The sequence below is a fragment of the Rhinolophus ferrumequinum genome, chromosome 13, assembly GCF_004115265.2.
Source record: "Rhinolophus ferrumequinum isolate MPI-CBG mRhiFer1 chromosome 13, mRhiFer1_v1.p, whole genome shotgun sequence".
NCBI classification, from domain to species: domain Eukaryota; kingdom Metazoa; phylum Chordata; class Mammalia; order Chiroptera; family Rhinolophidae; genus Rhinolophus; species Rhinolophus ferrumequinum.
The window spans coordinates 20,027,397-20,047,638 of NC_046296.1; the positions used below are offsets into that span (position 1 = coordinate 20,027,397).

Below are 20,242 nucleotides of genomic sequence, written 5' to 3' on the forward strand. Positions count from 1 at the left end.
AATAAAACAGCAGAAATACTAGCAAAAAAGTGCTCTGCAAAATTCTGTAAGTCATTTAAAAAATTCTGTATTAACATATTAAAGATGAAAACATTTTCTATTGAACCAAAATTTTGAGCAAAACTTTGACATATTAGTAAGCCATTCCTCTCCATCATTAAAACTTAAAACTATGATTAGAATAATATACAATCAGGGATATCTATTTAATAGTTTAAAAATTCCTTAGCTTAAAACACTTAATTATTTTGAGGTGCTGCTTTTAAACTCTTTGTTTTTTGTGAACTTAATGTTTTTCGAAATGTGCTTGCAGAGAAGAGCTATTATCAATTCTTACCTTTTTATGAGATGATAAAATCAAAATAGCCTTTATATCACCAAATGGTTTTGCTAGATTGTAAATTTCTTCTATAGAATATCCTTTATTCGGCAAATTAGAAATAAGTACCACACACATTTCCTCTGTTTCCTTCAAAACAAATTTAAGAATTTACATTAAAATTTCTTTAACTGCTTTTGTATTTACTTAAGCTTACTCTGTAGATCATATTATGTTAGTATTTAAATTGCATTTACTACTACTAAATCTGATCAATTTGGAAGGCCAGACCTCTGAGCCTCAACTTAAAAACAAAATGCGCATCTCCTCTCTTCAAGTACAGAGAATGAGTCCAGTCATACCACTTGTCATCTAGTAAAGGTCTTTCATTTCCTTTTTCAACCACTGTTGAAAAACACAGTTTAAAAACACAAGTCTGCCTGTCTCTGATTACAACTTCTTCTTTTCATAAAAACAATCATTTTCAGGCAATATAAATAAGCTTACCTAGTCTTTTAGCATCCTTACCCCATAACTCAATTCCCACTACAGAGTAAATACTTTTCTCAGATCTATTTTATTCTTCAAGATGACTCTTTCATCAATGCCAATTTTTCCTTTAGTGGATGTTGGGGAAATCCCCAAAGGTATACAATAATAAATTTAGCAAGTTGTGATTTTTCCTTTGAAAAATAGGTGGGAAGTAATAATTTTCATAAACCAGTTGAGAATTTTAACTAGCATGTTGATTATGTTCATAAATGGTTCCTTCTTAAGTGCTTTTAGCAAATCTAAAATACTGTATTAATGCTTTAAAATATACTTCCTAAAACAAAATAGGAAGACATCCTTATTTACTACTTGGAAAATGGATCTACCAGTCAAAAGTAAACTTATGCTTAGCACCTGAATGATCTCAATCTCTTAACCAGTAGAATCTAAATCAATGAAATTTTTATACACTCATAACGACAGATATACCCACAGGAAAACAGTAGCCTTTATGCCCTCCCAATAAAAATGCAAACCCCACTTATCCTCTAAAAAACACAAAGAACAACTGGTATTCTAAATATCAACAAATCTCCCATTTGCCTCTAGGAAGAAAAGATTTCACAAAATCCCACTGGCACTAATTTGACAACCTGCTGTGTACTCAAACACCCATTCTGGGCTCACTTTGCTCTCAGTGAAAAGTAGTCCTCAAAACCATGTACAAATTGATATCCTGGTTTCTAAACTTTTGTGACTTATTCTGCAGCTCAAGGTTTTTGAACTCAAACCATACTTTAAAAGTCACAAATAACCAGGATATTTCACCATGCCAAATCCTGTACATTTTTTACATGGATTTATAGTTAAAAAAAAAAAAAAATATATATATATATATATATATATATATATATATATATATATATATAGAGAGAGAGAGAGAGAGAGAGAGAGAGAGAGAGAGAGAGAGATATCTAAGCTTTAAAAAAATAACGTAATATATAAAAACTGACCTTGTTCATTGTTTCACTTTCTGTGGCCACCAAAGCAGCTTCTTAAGACACACAAAAAAAATAAGAATTCATGCACATGTATTTATCAAGATCCCACAATGTATTAAATAGTAAATGAAAATGCATACAACTGAGAAAAAGAGTAAAGAATTTAAATAGAAAATAGCTACAGAAGTAACAATGGCTTTTAAATAATGCATTTAATTGTATTCCTTCTGAGAACAAAATTAAGTGATATGGTCAATATATTAATCATAACCACTGAGATATGACCCTGGTATTAAAATTTTTAAATATAAATATACATACCCAATTTCCCCAAAAATAAGACCTAGCCCGACAATCAGCTCTCATGTGTCTTTTGGAGCAAAAGCTAATAATACAAGACATGGTCTTATATTATACTATATAAGACCCGGTCTTATATTATAGTAAAATAAGACCAGGTCTTGTATTAATCTTTGCTCCAAAAGACGCATGAGAGCTGATTGTCCGGCTAGGTCTTAATTTCGGGGAAACAGGGTATGTACATATATATATACACACACGTACATGACACATAAAATTACTTTATTTTCTTAAAAATTTAACTTTCTATTTCTAAACATAAGAGAAAATAAAACTTCTGTTGGCCTACCTGAAACAGTTTCTTCAACACTATTTTCAATGGCTTTGACTTCCACACTGGTCTTTATTTCCGAGTTTTCTGCATAAAACAGTCTGCTTTAATAGTCTAGAAAAACACACTAATATAATTAAACTAATTAATCTAAACAGGAACTTTAGCTAGTTTATCCTGTCACTTCAAGTCTCCTTAGGCTGACCCGATTTAAGTCAAAGCTAACACAAGTTTCTCTGAAAAACAAAACAATCCCTTTGAAGATCTTTTAAGCAATTTCAAAATATCCCTTAAATGTATAGTAAGAGGATCTAAAGAAAAGCAAGCATTGGACGACAGCATTTCAAGCTTACCTGGTACAGTCGCAGGTTTACTGGTGTCTTTGTTTTTGACAAGGCCAGCCTTTCTGACATCTCGAGACTCCTTTCCACTAGATTTTGCTGTTGAAAGTAAAACTGAACCATTATTCTAAGGATCTGTTCAGTCATTTAGTATGTTTCATACTAACATATTAGTTAATAAGCAGCTCAACTTTATTATAAAAGCAGTTCTTTGTGAATATTTCCATTTATTTTCAATTTCTGTTTAACAATAAAATTAAAAGTAAATCTAAACTGAGATACGAATTTTGTTGATGGCCATTAATGAGCCACAGGTTTCACTCACGCGTGACAGAAGCACCTTATAATCACATACACACAAAAACATTTGATAATGTCTACAAAGGTTCTGTACAATTGTATTAGTCTACTGGAAAAGTAGTAATAGTAAATAGATCATGTTGGTGTCAGCATGTTACATTCACTTAAAATAGTGTTCCATTTCGTTATATAGGAAATACATTCTTCTAATATGGAAAGAAACAAATCTTTTAACAATAACAAACATCAGAAGAATTATACAAGCTGGGGAAGGTATTATGAAGTGACAACTCTAAAAAAATGAGGAAACAAGATTACATAATTTGTAGGAGGAAAGTGGCAGAGCAGCCTGTGATTATGTAGCTGTCAAAAATAATTCCAACACAAAAATGTATCTACAAAGGTAGATACTGTCGAAGCCCAAAGTATCAAAAATTAAAAGTCCTGTATGTTTCAGATTTTAGTATCAAAGTAGTAGCTACTATAAATTCAAGATACTATTAGATGCTACAAATTATATAAATTTAAAACTTGTTTTTGATATATTCTTTAAGGCAGAATTAAGAATATACTTAATAAAATCTCCCCTTCCCAACAATCTTACCTGTTTTGATTGAAGCTTTATTACCTTTAGCAGCTACTGTTACCACAGATTTTACAGAACCTGTTGATTTCCCTAAATCACAAAAGCTGTAGTCAAAATAGGTTTATTTAACTAGTATCAACAATCCCCAAAGAATATCACAAAGAAAGAATATTAAGGCTGTGTTTTATTCAAAACATAAAATGCTATCGTCTTTGGGTGCATGGGCCATTTTCTAAATCTAGCAATGATGATAATGTCTTCAGCAAGAAAAACGTTACTGAAATGAGAATTTACTTCCCCAATGGGGTACCAAAAAATAGCATTCAGGCAAGTTAAATAAATCTGTGAATGTGTAGATCAACTAGAAGCAAAATGACTAACTGAAAGGATATAAAAATAACCCCATGTAGCTTTTAATGGTTCCCAAAGCAATTTTTATATTTAGGGTCTCCCAGCCCATGTTTCCTTGGCTCCCAGTTGATTGAAAAGCATTCAAGAGCACCTACATCATGGTCAGGCCACATAAAGATTACTTACTCTGACTCATTTCTAGTGGGCCCTATCTGAACAGGACTATGTACATTACTCTGACCTTCTTTTTGCATATACATGTATATTACTGTGGCTTATTTTCCAAGATGACATTTATAACGACTGTGATCATCAAAGTGTCACTGAAAAGATCACCAGAAAGCCCCAAACCCTTTCCATTTAGAGAACAGGAGGTTTAGCTCTGAAAATTAGGATTCAATACTAGTAAGGTAGTATTATGAGAAAAAAGCCTGGGTCAGAAAGCCGTAGGTCCAAGTTGAATTCCAAGTTGTGAAGACTTGGGGCATTAACTGATTTCTGTGCACGTTTCCTTATTTATAAACTAGTGTGGTAACTGTCATAATTACCTAACAGGACCCTGTGAGAATATGATAATGCTTTCACTAGTTATAATACAAATAAAAAGAATTATTGACATGAACAAAAATCAATTGAAGTAGTTTACAAATCAACCCTTTATATCCAAAGACAGACCCTAATTTTTACTAATACCTGTCCTTAATCAGTAATGTCTTAGTCATTCCCAAGTTTTGTCACATTGTAGTAGTCTGGGTCCCGATAAGCCTTTAAATTATTTCCTTCACCTATCTCTATGTTACTACCAGAAGTCAATTCACTTGACTACTTCAAGCTGGGGACAAAAACTTAAGGAAAAAACATCTAGAATTAATTTCCAACAGTTAAATGGGTAGCTAGTGGCTTTATCACCCTTCCCCAAATCTCCACGAGTAATATTACTGTCAAAGTAAAATCAAACTGTTTGTTAAATAAATGTATCTTCAAAGCAAGCTTTCTAGCCAACTCTGACCCCCTCAGATTACTGCTTCTAAGAAATTATTATATGAAAATTCTAGCTCTGCCACTAACAATGTTATTTGCCAGTTCAAAGCTGCTTCCTTTCCTTTCTACCATTATGGGGGAAAATTTAATACACTGATCTCCAACCACTCCAAAAAGATGACCCTGAATTAACTGGCATTTATCATAAATGGGAGGGAAAACAGGATAATTCAGAGAAAAGGGGAAAAAAAATGAAAAATTATTCTAAAAACCACGATAGCCCATAAAAACTGCAAAGAGAAAATAATTTGCTGTAAATTTATCTGGACTATTTTATAAAAGAAAGTAAACAGGGGGTGTCCCGTTAACTCAGCTGGTTAGAGTGTGGTGCTGGTAACACCAACGTTGCCTGTTCTATCCCCACACGAGCCACTGTGAGCTGTGCCCTCCTTAAAAATAAATAAATAAAATAAAATAAACAGAGAGAAGACCTCAATGAAAGAGAAAGAGGGAAATATCTCTGATACCCACCATAAGAAATAGGTTCCCAGTTAAATTATCTTACTTTGATTAATTACTGTAAGGAAAGAGCATTATCTGAGAAATTTCCTTTCTCAAAATTTCTAGATGACTATAAATTTCAAAGTTACTATACACTTAGCACATATTACGTCATGTGAAATCCAAGACTACTGCTATATACTTCTTAAATAATTTAAAGTTGACTAATATGTCTAGAAACCTAACAGAAAACATACCTGAAGATTTATTCACTTTGGCTACAGATGTCTTGGCTTGTCCAGTTTTGGCTAAAATAACGAGAAAAATCTATCAACAACACATTACAAATAACATCATTTAGATTTACGAAAGAGCTAACCTGACAATGATTTTGAAAAAACACTGCACAAAACATTCCTATACTCATCTTTGTGTACCCATGGAACTGTATAAATTCTTACACATGGACTTGCTGACACAAAAGGCACAGATTTAAATTTTAACAACATTAATTTGTGTTCTAGAAAGGTTGTACCAATTAATATACCCATTAATAGTACATAAGAGTGGGCCTTCTCATTTTCCACCCAAGCACAGTATGGAAGAGAAGTTATTAATCACTCTAATCTGATATAGAAACTGGTGACTTAATTTTTGTTTATTTATGAGTAAAGCTGCATTAATTTTCATACTTATGCTCTGTGATATGCCTATTCTTAATATCTGCCAATTTATTTTACAGATTGTTGATGTTTTTCTTATTATTAGAACTCTTTATATATTAGGAAATTAGTCTATACTGCACAGGTAACAATTTTTTAAGAAGTTATACAAAATACTTATGCAAATACTTTGTATGTAGTCAAATATCTCCCTGATAAAGAACTTCCTCACTCTGAAATTAAAACAAAAACAAAAAAAACCTCTACATTTTCTTTCAATATTTTACCATCTTATGTATAACATTAAATCTTTAATCCTGGGCTGGTCCGGTGGCTCAGGTAGTTGGAGCGCAGTATTCCTAACACAGAGGTCGCCTGTTCTATTCCCACATGGGCCAGTGAGCTGCGCCCTCTACAGCTAAGATTGTGGAGCTGGGCTGCCTGGGCAGCTCATGTACTGCCTCAGCCTCAGCTGGGGGAAGCGCAAGGCTCACTATACCAGCATGAGTCAGGGAGCTCTGTCCTATACAACTAGACTAAGAATGGCTTGAACAGGAGTGTGGGGGGGAAGATGGAAGAAGGGGGTGAAAAAACTTTAATTCATCTGTAATTTCTATATTATAAATGCTTCACTTTCACAAAGTGGCTATTTAATTTAATGAATAATTGATCCTTTTCTCACTAATATGAAATATTACCATAATGATTTCCTGATACTCTGTATGTTTGGGGGAACATTTCTTCTGTCCCACTAATTTTTATTTATCCAACTACATGAAACTATTCTGAATCTTTAATTTTGTAACATATTTTAACATCTGTTAGTCTGTCACAATTTCTTTTCCTTTGCAGAATTTTCCCGTCTATTCTATGTTAATTTTTTTATGTATAAACCTTACGATCAGCTTTTATGTTTTAAAAAATCTTATTGGTATTTTCTCAAGTTCATAGTATTTGTTTTAATATAAGAAAACAGACAGATTCTAATGGTAAGGCTTTCTATCCAAAAATGAGCTGTTTTCTCATTTCATTTCTCATCTTATTTTACGCCTTTTAGTAGTACTTTAAATTTTTCTTTTCATAGATTTTCCTTTTATTATTGTAAATGGAGTATTCTATTAAATTACATTGAAGTGGTTATTCTTTTTATATAATAAAACAATTGAAACCTTAGGTTTATTTAGAAAAGATGGCTAATTATATTTAATAGCATTTCAACATTCTTTTGGATTTTCTATAAATACTTGGGTTTTCCACTATACATACATATGTTTTGCAAATAATAATGTTGCATCCTACTTTCCAAATTTTATACCTCTTGACTTGTAGTGCACTGGCTAGTGGCTATTAGTTTTAGAATAACATTTATGTAAACTCATAGAAGTGATGATGACTATTCCTTGTTTTCTTCCCAATCTTAGTAAGAACGCTCCTACTGTTTCACTATTAAGTATATGCTGACTTTTAATTTGATATATTAAATATGTGTACGTTTCTATGCATATGAATAAAAGTATGGATACACAAACACACTATCTTATTAAGGTAATCGTGTAGTTTTTTTTTGTTAGGAATGAACGTTGAACTTTACCAAATATCCTTCATAATATTTACCTTAGTGGGAAGAAATCAACTAGGGAAAAAAGTATGACATGACAAGAGGAAGAGACTTTTAGGAAAATCATTAAAGGAAGGTGAAAGAGGAAGAATGATCAAAGAAAAACAAGTTTTCATTCTCAGGGAGGTAGTTTAGTATAGGTGAAAAGCTTTGGAATCACAGTTTTCGGTTTGAATCCTAATTCTTCCATGTGACCGTGAGTAAGTCATTTAACCTCTCTGAATCTGTCTTCTCATCTATAAAATGAGAACTATATTAAATATATTCACAGGGTGGACTGAAAAATTGAGATAACATAAATTGCCCGGTATAAATAGTGTAACACCTGGGAGGTTTCTTTTCCTTGTTTTCTGTCTTCTAGTACAGATTATGCCCCTTAACCAATCATTATCTTATTCTACATAATAAATTCTAACTCTAAATAAAACTAACCTTGGATCTCCTTCACCCTGTCATAGCACTTTTCCATGTTTATTATTTGGCAAGTTACAATGTTAAGCTACTTGAAAATAGAGATCTTACCTATTTGATAGTATCCTCATCCTTTAAAATGTGCCTCCAGTTATGGGTACATAGAAGGTGCTCAATAAGCATTTTTATTTCTTTTTAATTAGTACTGGTTAAGGGTTCTAAAGTTTCCCTTTCTGATTAAATTATACTTTTGCTTCCTCTCTGTACTTCTCTTTAAACTTTTAGACTTGTGCTTATAACCAAAGTTCTCTTTAAAACTACCTAATTAACTTCCCGTAACTATTCAATCTGACATTTCTGATCTCAAAAAGATATCCTGCACCCTTATCTTTCCCACCTGACACTTCCTTAGTCTTATTTCCAGGCTCTTCTCTATCTTTCTACATTTATATTGGAAGGGAGTAAGTATTCAGCTTAAAGCACTTCTCCCTCTACTCACTACTTTTATTATGTTAGGACCATTACCAAAATTTAGACCTTAAACTTAACAAAAAATTTCCTTAGTATTTCACTTTCAATGCTCTGTGATTGGCTACCTAAAGGATAGTTCCAATAGATATTCTTTGATAGCTGAAATTTGCCAATTTTGAAATCTAAGCTCATGGTTTTTCCCAAGTTCAAATAAATCACTGCATCTAAGTTTTCCTTTATAATCAATATTACCACACTCTTCTAGTAAAATCCATCCAACCCAAACCTTGAGATTTAAAATTACTTTAATTTTTTATATTTTATCCACTAAAAATTTCTGTAACAAAATTCAGATTTTACCATCCCGCACACCATTTTAATTAACCTCTTTATATTAGATCCTAATTACCTCGAAGTGAAACCCAACTGTGTTTTCTCAATAGCATTTTTCAATCTCCATTTATCCAATCTATATGAGAATCCTAAACAACTAGTGGTTCTTTACTTTCTGTGGCAATTTTCCAGAGTCTGTAGCAATTATTACTAGGTCTTACACAGAAAAAAATGGGGTACACCTTAGCCAAACTTAGAAAACAGTGCGTTAAACAAAGTTAAATAAGTTTCTTTCATTCAAGACTTCGTAAAATGAATGTTTCGTGGACTTTTTAAAGGAAAGAGAAAATCTGTAATACATATCCCAAACTTTATCTGATCCAAAACATCTCCCAGAAATTAGTCTTTCACATGTTTTGAGAAATGGTATTAATGGGGTCAAATTAAAAAAACTTCCTAGCATGACTCTTCAAGGCCTTCTATAAAGAGATTCCTCAATTCTGTTTCCTTTGTTATGTCATCTCCCTCACTGAAGTATCTTCTGACTCTACATATACCTGTTTACGTGTTCACATTTAAAACTTTAGTCAAAATTTACTGCCTTCCAGAAGCCCATCACAGTCATCTTCTCTCACTTCCAATAACTTGAGTATAATATCCAACTAACCATTATGGGAAAATGACATTTTCTATATAATCCAATTGTCCAGTCACCACAATATTAGTTTAAGTATCAAAAACTCTCAATTTATTCTGAATAAAAATCCAGAACACACTAAATACCTGCCTTTCCAAAAGAGAACATACAAAACACACTTTAACTTTCTGAATTATATTTTATGCCTACTTCATTTTAGTTTCAGTCTTATCCTTCACTGTCAAGCTGTTTAATTCTTACTAGACTCAAGAGGGTATTATTTTGGCAATTACTTCTTTGTCTCCACCTTTCCAATCCTAAATGGACTGAGGAAAAAGTAACCCAGTTTATTAAAACTGTCTGTACAATTCATTTAGTTAGATTCATAATAAAGATCTGAAGTGCTTTCCTGAGTGTAAAGAAACAACTTTTAGCACATGAGTATGACAACATCTATTTCTATTTAGTCTTTTTTGCATACTTTTTGGTTTTCAGCACACTTTCAAAAACAAAGGGGATCAGACAAGCAATCTTACCATACTTTGTTTTGTCCTACGTGTTTATTGAGAGAGAATGAAGGGAAGTATTGCAAAACTAACTATATTGCAAAACTAACTATTAACTATAGAATTACCGTATTTGCCCGAAAGTAAGACATAGCTGGACAATCAGCTCTAATGTGTCTTTTGGAGCAAAAATTAATATAAGACCCAGTATTATATTATATATCATAACTAGTGTTATGTTATGTTATACAAGAACCAGTCTTATATTATATAAGACCCAGTCTTATATTATAGTAAAATAAGACTGGGTTTATATTAATTTTTACTCCAAAAGACGCATTAGAGCTGATTGGCTAGGTCTTATTTCTGAGGAAACACTGTATGACAGGCATTCTCCATACATTATCTCGAGTCCTTATATTTATTCAAGAGGTCCCATAATTACATAGTAATAAAACAGTTGAATACAGGGCCAATGTAGGTCCCTACTACTAAAGCACAATAAATGTTTTCCTAGTATCATCTTGCAAAAAGTAGATTTCTAGTACACTGACAAAATATACTCATTTGTAGAAGGAATATTAAAAGTAACAACTTACTAGCAGAAGCTGAAGCCACAGTTTCAACAGCTTTGGAAACGTCTGTATCTTTTCTATTTAAAAGAAGAAAAATTCAAGAATTCTAAGTTCTAAAACTTATAAAGATGCAAAATTTAATCTAAAAAAAGTTTAAAATGATTCAATTTGAACATTGTCCCATTTAAGCTGGAGTCAGTAATAAAACATTAAAAATGCAGTTATAAAAATTAAACATCTTTAATTCACAAGCAAATTCAATCTCACATATGAAATCATGGAATGACTTACTTTAAAGTAGATGCAGATGTTTTCTTTGACTCTCCTATCTTTTTCTTCACCTCTTTGTTCTATGAAGGAAAAATATTTTGAAGAAGAAAATTTAGTTTTCTCCCCCAGTTATAAAAAGCTTTCAAAAATACAGAAAAGCATAAGAAATAAAAAACAATCTAAAATTGTCTAACCCTAAAGTATAAATACATATTACCTTTTATACTTATATAGAATAAAAATATTTTCTTAAATATGTGATCATGAGGCACAATTTTACATCTCACCTTTTACCACTCACCTACATTTTCTTATCATTTTCCTTCAAAAACATTGTTTCAAATAGCGCTACAACATTTCCAACGTCAAATTGCTATCACCCTGGTCCAATCTACCACCACATCTGTTGCTCTGACTGCAATAGCCTGAGAATGGTCTCTGCTTCTGTCCTTGCCATTTCACCCATCCCCACTTTATACTCAGCATAGGTATCGCCAGTCCAAGACTCAAAACCTTTCATCATACTCAGAAAAAAAGCCAATACTTACAATGGCCTACATACCGTTTCCCCGAAAATAAGACCTAGCCGGACCATCAGCTCTAATGCGTCTCTTGGAGCAAAAATTAATGTAAGACCGGGTCTTACATTAATTAATGTACCGGGTCTTACATTAATTTTTGCTCCAAAAGACGCATTAGAGCTGATGGTCCGGCTAGGTCTTATTTTCGGGGAAACATGGTATATGAGCTTACACCACACATTCCACCTACCCTCTGGCCCCAAATCACCACATACCTCTTCCTATACTTCTCTCCTTCTAACTCTAAGCATCCTTTAGCATCCTCAAACAAGCTACAGAAGTATGTATCTCAAGCCTTTTGTAGTTGCTGTCCATTCTGTCTGGAATGCCTTCAACCCAAGTAACGGCTTGCCTCCCTCACCACTTTCAGGTATGTCCTCAAATACCACCTTTTCAATGAGCCCTTCATAACTACCTGACTGAAAGTTACCTAGCTCCTCATTCTCAACAAAAGCACTTCTATTTCCCTTATTTGCTATTTTTCTCCACAGCACTTGTTGCTAACAGACATAACATGTACACATTTATGATTGCCTTGTGGTCCTTCTCTTGCTACCCCTTGAAGTTAAACTCAGTGAGAGCAGGGACTGTTTTGTTTTACTACTATCTCCAGTGCCTAAAATCGTGCCTGGCAATTACTGAACATTCAGTAAATATATATTAAATTGATCTGCTCTTCATAATAACTGTCATGTTATTTTACATTTTCTGTTCTTTTTGGGTAGCCTTGCCATTTCCTTTTGCGCTATATGGGATTTTTACACGAAACACCTCCATCACTAATTATTTAGAAGGTACATATCCTCCTTTCATTCTACTAGTGGTTATCTTCAATTTTAAAAAGAAATCAGAAATAATTGATTTCCTCTGCATAAATTTAAAAATTTAGCCCTTACCTCTCGACTATATACCAATTTTTGACAAAATTTTTTTCGTAATGTTTTACAATTTATTTTATAAAAATATGATTAATTTTAGTTCAGTTTCATTGCTTTATTACCAATCATTTTATATCATAACTTCTGTATTTCTTAATATTCTTCATTTGTATAGCAATATTTTAGGAAAGATATACAGATGAAATAACTTTATAAGCCCACGCACGTCTGAGAACTGTCATAGCACACCATTTAGTATTTGACTTGAAATAGATGTATTGAACTACAATGAATCCATCTCTTTTCCCATTCAACCTTGAAAATTTGTTGTTCTGCTGTCTAAGTCTCGACTATTCCTTTTTATAGTTACATTGTTTCTTGCTGGATCACTATAGGTTGCACCTGTATAACTATGAAATTTAAAATATTCAGCAGTTTTTTTAAGTGGCATCCTCTTTCTGGAATTCCAGTTAAATGAAGATTGGGTCTCCTAGATATGTCTACTATGCCTTTCCACTTCATCATTTTAGGCTCTTCAATCTTCACTAGTAGACTAAATAGATTACAGGCTCCAAGAAGCTTGGAAGCACATCTGTTTTGTTCACCACTGCATCTTCTGCAGATACCAGACACAATGCTTGAAACGTAACAGATGTTTCAAAAATAGGTTCTGAATTCAAATGAAATCAAATTCTCATCTGAATTCTAACTGTATCATTTTTTGTTTTATCTTTTTGTTACTCATTAGATTTTCCATAATGCTCAAACCATAGTGCTTCCAAGCACTGTTTTTCATTTCCATGCAATCTTCTTGGAATTTAAGTTGACTACATGCTCCAGGTTTTAGATGTAATATCCCTATGAATCTTGCTGAAAACACCATGGAAATTTTTAAAGTCCTGTGTTTTTTGTTTTTGCAGAGAGTTGAGCTACAGCAATATTTCAGTTACTTTCAATAGTTTGTTGAAAATCTGATCATACATTTTTCTAGATCAAGGGCTCCTGCTTCTTTACAGAATTGTATGGACATGTGTCCATTTCTCTGGGGTAAAAAAGAATGCTTGCTGTAATAATATTATTGGTAGTGGTGGTGGAGAGAGTAGCTCAAAAAAACGTTAAGAATCATTGTTAAGGACTGAGGTCTAGGCTGGCCTACAATTAGAGAATAGGTAATTGAGTTTCTGTCAGAGTTGTGTAGACCCATACTTTAATCCTTCAGATTTAAATACAGGGATGTAGGAAATTTTTACCTTTTCTGTAACATTTCTTTACTAATTTCAAGAAGCAGCAAAATGGAGAAAATGTTCTGTGAATCGCAGCCAAAGTCAAAGGCAGTCCTAATACGAAACATCAAATGTGAGCAGAAAAGTTTTTTCTTAGTTTTGAGTATTCATGCCAAAATTAAGATCAGGATCAAAAATATTATAGCACTGCCATTCTTTTTCCTAATTTGGGCTTCCAGCCTCTTTTGGACTCGCTCTGGCAAGAAAAGTTGAGGTCTTCCCCTGTGGTAATAGCCCTGAAAGACTGTTCTCACTTCCAACCTGAAGAAGCTATAACCAGAGTTCTGTTGGGGGTCCCCTCCAGTCAATCCTGAAGCCTGCTGCTCTATCACAAGGAGTCTTGAGTTAGTCTTTAAGGCTCCTGTAATTCAGCACCATCCAAACCATATTTAGTTGAAGAACATCAATGTTTCTGAAAGGTAGACGGCATGTTTTCTAGTTTCCAGCGCTGATACTTTCAACTACTCATTTTTATTAAAATCAGGACAGTAAATACGGTTAGATTCTTGAACTTTCGTTGCTACCTTACCAAACTCATCAAAAACTCACCCAAGAGAATTATTTTTATCTATACGAAATACTCTAATACCCAAAATGTACCCTTACTCACCTATTTTCCCAGATTAAACTTTTCAGAGTTAAAGACTGACCTGACGCTCTCCCCAGTTCTCCAAATTAAGTCAAGTGTTGCTCGAAGAGTCACTGGTATAATGTTTCTTCTTTCCATTCTCAAGGTTGCTGATCTACCTAGAACTGTTCTATTACCTCAACAGACAGATGACTACTAGATGAGTCCTCTAACTGGACTTCAATGATCTTTTCTCTTCTCCCCTTTAATCAAAGCTTTCTTTGCCTTCAGAATCATTAGCCCAACTAATTCATTCTTCCAGATGAATCTTTCTAATCCATCTATCTTCATGTAGATACCTCTACTCAAAACCTTGAATAATATTTAACTGTCTACGGGATAAAGTTTATGTTCTTAAATTATACGTTCAATTCTTGCTTCCCCTTAACCTCATCTGCAACTAAAGGTGGCTATGTGTCACAGTTCTGGTAAATCAAATGTGGGTAAAAGTCACTGGGAAAATCATTCTTCCCAGAAAAAAAGAAAAAGAAAATCAAAATCCATTTTGCTCTTAATTTTTATCCTCCTTTTTCTGCTTAGAAGAGAGAAATGATACGAGAAGGCTCAGCAACCATCTTACAACTAAGGATGAAAAGTACACGCTAAAGATGGTGGAGCAGATAAACAAAAAGGCTGGGTTCCTGAAGATATCATGGAGCTGCTATACCAAACATGGCCTACCTAACTGCGTATTTCCTATCATGAGGTAAATAAACCTCTTACTTGTTTAATAAACACTGGTGAAGTTTCTGTTGGTTGAAAATAAATTCTAATTGATAAAATTGGTAATCTCTAGGGTTACCCTATAATCCATTATTCAAATCAGGACAATGAGAATAAGTGGATGGCATGTTGCAGGTATAAACTACCATGACGGGTCCCTCTAGCAGATAACTAATCAGAAAAGAAGAAGAATGAAAAAATAAAGATCCAGGCCGGCCCGGTGGCTCAGGTGATTGCAGCACCGTGCTCCTAACGCCAAGGTCGCCAGTTCAATTCCCACATGGACCAGTGAGCTGCGCCGCCGTGAGCAGTGGGGGTGGGGGGGTGACGTGAGCTGCTGACTGCTGCTGTGTGCTGCCGTGGGCTACCATGCGCTGCCATGAGCGGCCAGTGGCCAATGTGAGTGGCCGGCAGCCATTGTGAGCTGCCACGGGCTGCTGTGTGCTGCCATGAGTGGCCAGCAGCCAGTGTGAGTGGCCAGCAGCCCGGCAAGAGCTGCCGACCAATGACCTGCGACCAACCGCCTCAGTGGGGGACGGGAGGTGGGGGGAGCAAGGCTCATATACCAGCATGGACCAGGGAGCTGTGTCCTAGATAACTAGACTCAGAAACAACGGATTGAACCGGAAGGGAGGGGGAAGCGGAAGAAGGGGGAAAAAAAATAAAGATCCTTTCTCTAATAGCAATTTAAATACTTATGAAACATACAAGTAGATATAAATAAGAAATAAAACTTAATGTCCCCTCCAAACAGTACAAGAACATATGGAAAAAGTAAAATCTTGCTGAATGACACTAAATGAAATGAAATCCAAATAAATGGAGAGATAAGCCATGTTTTTCAACAGAAAGACTTAGTATTAGTCAATTAAACTCCCAATAAAATTTTTCAGAGAACTTCAACTAATTCTAAAACTAATATGCAGGAGTGAATGTTCAACATTAAGCAAAATAAATTTAAATAAAGAACAAAGAAAAAAGGATCCTACTAGAAAGATAGGCAAATATTATACATTTTATAAAGTTATAATTGAAATCACATAGTATTGGCACAAAAACAAACAGACTGATGTAACAGAACAGTCTGAAACAGCTATGTATATCGGGCAATTTATACACATGAAGGTAGCTTTTCAAATAAATGAGAAAAAACAAACTGGGCATAAATGGTGTTGGGCTAACTGACTACGTATTTTTGGAAAAAAATATTGATCCCAATCACACCATCATACCATGAATTAAAAGTTGAAAAAAGTAATGGAAGAATTATCCTTTTGGCACTTCTAAAACAAAAGGGAAAAAAAGCCATTAAGAGGAAAAAAAAAAATTGAGTATACTGAAATAAAAAAACTTTATACATGTATAATACAATACAAACAACAGACTAGAAGAAAATACTGTTCATATAAAAGACAAAATTAGTATCTAGGATAATGAACAACTTCAGATGAAATTTTTTTTTTAAAAAGCAAACAACCCAATAGAAAAATGGGAAAAAATATATACAACTCACTAAAACAGTAACAGAAATGCTAATAATTATATTAAAAGATACTGAAGTTCAAAAAAATTTGGAAAATGCAAATTAAAAGTAGATACCATTTTTCACACACTCCATTTTAAGATGTTATTGATAATATAGAAACACCAGTTCACTCAATTATGAGACTGTAAATCATTACAGCTACTTCATGGGTGATCTGGTACTACCTATTACTGTATATCCCATAACCCAGCAATTCCACTGTAGATATCACCTTAACAAACACTATCATAAATGTGTAAGGAAGACTTTTGAAAGCCATAATATACTAGGAAGTTAACTAAAGTCCTATAGTAGTAAAAAATTAGAAATAACCTAAATATCAAATCTATAAGGAACTAGTACAATAAGTGTGGTATACTCATACAAAGTAATACTACACAGAAGTTTTCAAAAAATGAGAAAAATCTACATGTACTAACATGGTTAGATCTCCAAATCAAATTTGATTGAAAAATATGTTACAAAGCTCCTATAAAGCAAGCATTCTTCAGCAAATAAAAAAAAATTAAATTAAAAGAGCACACATACACAAAGCAAAACTTACTGGTTGTTTCATACTGCTTGTATAGACATTATCTGTGGATGTATAAACTGAAGCATAGAAAGTGATCTAGAGAGACTAAACCCATAAACATTGATGCATCTAAGGAAGCAAAAAGTCCAAAAGAATACATACTTCAAGACTGTATTTATATAAAGTTCAAAACAGGCAAAACCCAAATATGGTATTAGAAACCAATACGGGGCTCCTTTTGGGCAGAAGAAGGGATGGTTGTAAAGATTTGGAAGAAGTATACAAGGGGCTTCCAATAAGTTACCAATGTCATGGTTTGTGACCTAGGTAGAGGTTTCACAGATATTTGCTAATTTGGGTTAAGTATTTTCTCCTAGTCTATTGCTTGCCATTTAATACCGTGTATAGGCTATATAGTTATGCACCACATAACGACGTCTGAGTCAATGAGAAACCCCATATAACAGTTGTCCCATAAAAACCCCCAGGAAAATTCAGTGAAAAGTTTAGCAAAAGCTTTTGCAAACTTCAGCAAGCTCTTTGAAAAGTTTGAAAACATGGACCCCAAAACTGAAAGGTTTTCATTAACAGAGAGAAATGTTCATGGTGCATTATCTGTTTACAAGCAAATCTATGATGAAAAAAAGAAACAAACTGAATAAACCATCAGGAACATATTTCTGAAAAGAGTGACACCTCCTCAGGAAGAGCCTCAAACAAGTCCTTCCAGAGGTATTCCAGAAGAAGCTAATTACAAGAGTTGAAAATTTTTAAAGTTTATAAAGAAGTTACAGTAAGCTAAGTTTAATTTATTATTGAAGGAAAGAAATGTTTTATATATTTAGTGTGGCCTGAGTGTACAGTGTGCATAAAGTCTAAAATAGTGTCCAGTAACGTCCTAGGCCTTCACATTCACTCAGCACTCACTCACTGACTTACTCAGAGCAACTTCTAGTCCTACAACTTCCATTCATGGTACATGCCCTATATGATGTAGCATTTTTTAAAATCTTTTACTCTGTATTTTGACTGTGCCTTTTCTATGTTTACATATACAAGTACTGAGCCCTGTTTTACAGTTGCCGACACTATCCAGTACAGTAACAAATGCTGTACAGGTTTGTCCTGCAGGAGCAATAGGGTACACCACATAGCCTAGGTGTGTATGTAGGCGATATATACCATCTAGGTTTGTGTAAATGTATGCTGTTCACATGACGAAATCACCTGACACATTTCTCGAAATGTATCCCCATTGCTCAGCAACACATTACTGTGTATGTACATATATGTTAATTTCAGTGTATTTGAATTTATACACAATCTGTTGTTTAAACATTTATGTTCTATGCAGTTTTCTGTATATGTCAAACTTAAGCAAAAAACTTAAACTAATCAACAACAATAATGAAACAAGTAAGATCCAAATGTAGTTTACCTGAACTTTTTTCTTTCCGGGAACACATACTTTCACATTTTTCCCTTTCACCAAAAGAGGTGTTGTTTCAATGTACTTCATGACGGCATTAACTGCCTCTTTAAATTCCATTTTTAAGTAAGCCTATAATAAAATGTATTATTAGTAAAAAAATTTAACATCAAAATTCTCTGCATGACTTAATACTACTTTGTGGAAAATAAAACTATGAAATTACCTCAAGTCCTGGCTTTATCTCTTTTGGTTTTGCTAAAGTGTAATTTAATCTTTAGGATGTTTTCACATATGAAACAGACCTTTTAGGGTTATAGAATTTCTGTCCCATTACCAAGGTAAGAAGAGAGAAACAGGAATCCATGGCAAGCTCATGGAACAGTAAGAAATGGGAAGGCAGGGCTCGATAAACAGTCAGGGATAAGGCAGGAAGGACCTGGTCATCTGCTTGAAGGCTGACATTCTTAAGGCTTCTTACAAATAAAACACTAACCCCTGTGTTCCCTTTCCTTATCTCACAATTTTATGTTCCGTTTAGTCTAGGATTGTTCATAGTATTGGTGAACTTTATTATGGGAATTATAGGAATACAATCCACATATAAAAAAATATTGTATAAACAAAATCAGTTGTTTTAGTATAACCTTACTGGTGTGATAAAGCAAGAGCTGGCAAACCAAAGCCCGCCACCTGTTTTTGTAAAATAGGTTTTTTGAATACAGCCATGCTCATTCATTTATACATTATCTATGGCTGTATTACAATGACAGAGTTAAATAGTTGCAATTCTATGGTGTGCAAAGCATAAAAGTTTATTATCTGGCCCTTTACAGAAAAAAGGGTGCTAATCCCTATTCTAAACAGTATTTTGGGACCATGTTCATTTGAACCCAAATTATTCCCATAACTCTCAATTCACAATTATGTATGTTATACATGTAATAAAAGCAGCTAAATGATCCAACAAGTCTTTATAAAGTAATGACTTTGTATGCATTTTTAGAACAGAATTGAATGATTCACCTCCTTTCTATATGGAACAATCAGGACATCATTAACTTTTCCAAATGGTTGAAATAGTTTTCTAATATCTTCTTCAGTATAGCCATCCTCTGGTAATTCAGATATAAGAAGAACTGAACCATAATATAAAGGTTGGTCTTTCCGAACCTTTTTGTGGGATGAAAGAAAATTAAAAATAAAGCAAATTAAGGCACAAAGTACAGTAGTAACAATTCCCAATAAAAGTTCTTCTACCACTAATCTTAGTTGTTTAAACTGTTTTCTAAATATTTTAGCACAATTTAAAAAAATATTTTACATGCTAAAGTGGTTAAGAAATGTATTTTACAATTCACCACTCACATCCAACAGTAGTAATGAATTTATGATAACCAATCACAGATGCTTTTTTCTGTTTAGAAGCATTTTTCTGTTTAGAAGCATTGTAATGGTCCAAAACTATTGCAGCATATTTTCTATATGAATCTGCGTGGCCCATCAGTAGTGAAGCTGAAATTACAGCTTTGTTCACTCTGTGTTCTAATAATTGAAAATGATGTATTGACAGGCATATTTTAAAAGATTCATATATAATACATACAACTTCAATGAACTGTAATGTAAAATTTACCACCTATGTTAAAAAGTAACTTTAAAAAAGAGTTTAAA

General features: G+C 33.5%; 1 protein-coding gene across 5 annotated transcripts in view; it reads right to left on the reverse strand.

Annotated features, from left to right (window-relative positions):
- The window catches only part of ZNF638 (zinc finger protein 638), a 115,896-nt gene that overhangs the window by 24,118 nt on the left and 71,536 nt on the right, over positions 1–20,242 (reverse strand). For 4 of the 5 annotated variants that reach the window (XM_033124411.1, XM_033124413.1, XM_033124415.1 and 1 more), the window contains exons 7-16: positions 19,595–19,741; positions 18,578–18,700; positions 11,008–11,066; positions 10,741–10,793; positions 5,761–5,811; positions 3,689–3,760; positions 2,797–2,883; positions 2,462–2,530; positions 1,825–1,865; positions 338–469 (exon numbers count right to left, since the gene is read on the reverse strand). In XM_033124411.1, coding sequence (XP_032980302.1) covers positions 338–469; positions 1,825–1,865; positions 2,462–2,530; positions 2,797–2,883; positions 3,689–3,760; positions 5,761–5,811; positions 10,741–10,793; positions 11,008–11,066; positions 18,578–18,700; positions 19,595–19,741 — 834 coding nt within the window. The remainder of the gene's footprint in view (positions 1–337; positions 470–1,824; positions 1,866–2,461; positions 2,531–2,796; positions 2,884–3,688; positions 3,761–5,760; positions 5,812–10,740; positions 10,794–11,007; positions 11,067–18,577; positions 18,701–19,594; positions 19,742–20,242) is intronic. The other variant, XM_033124412.1, reaches the window with a different exon arrangement.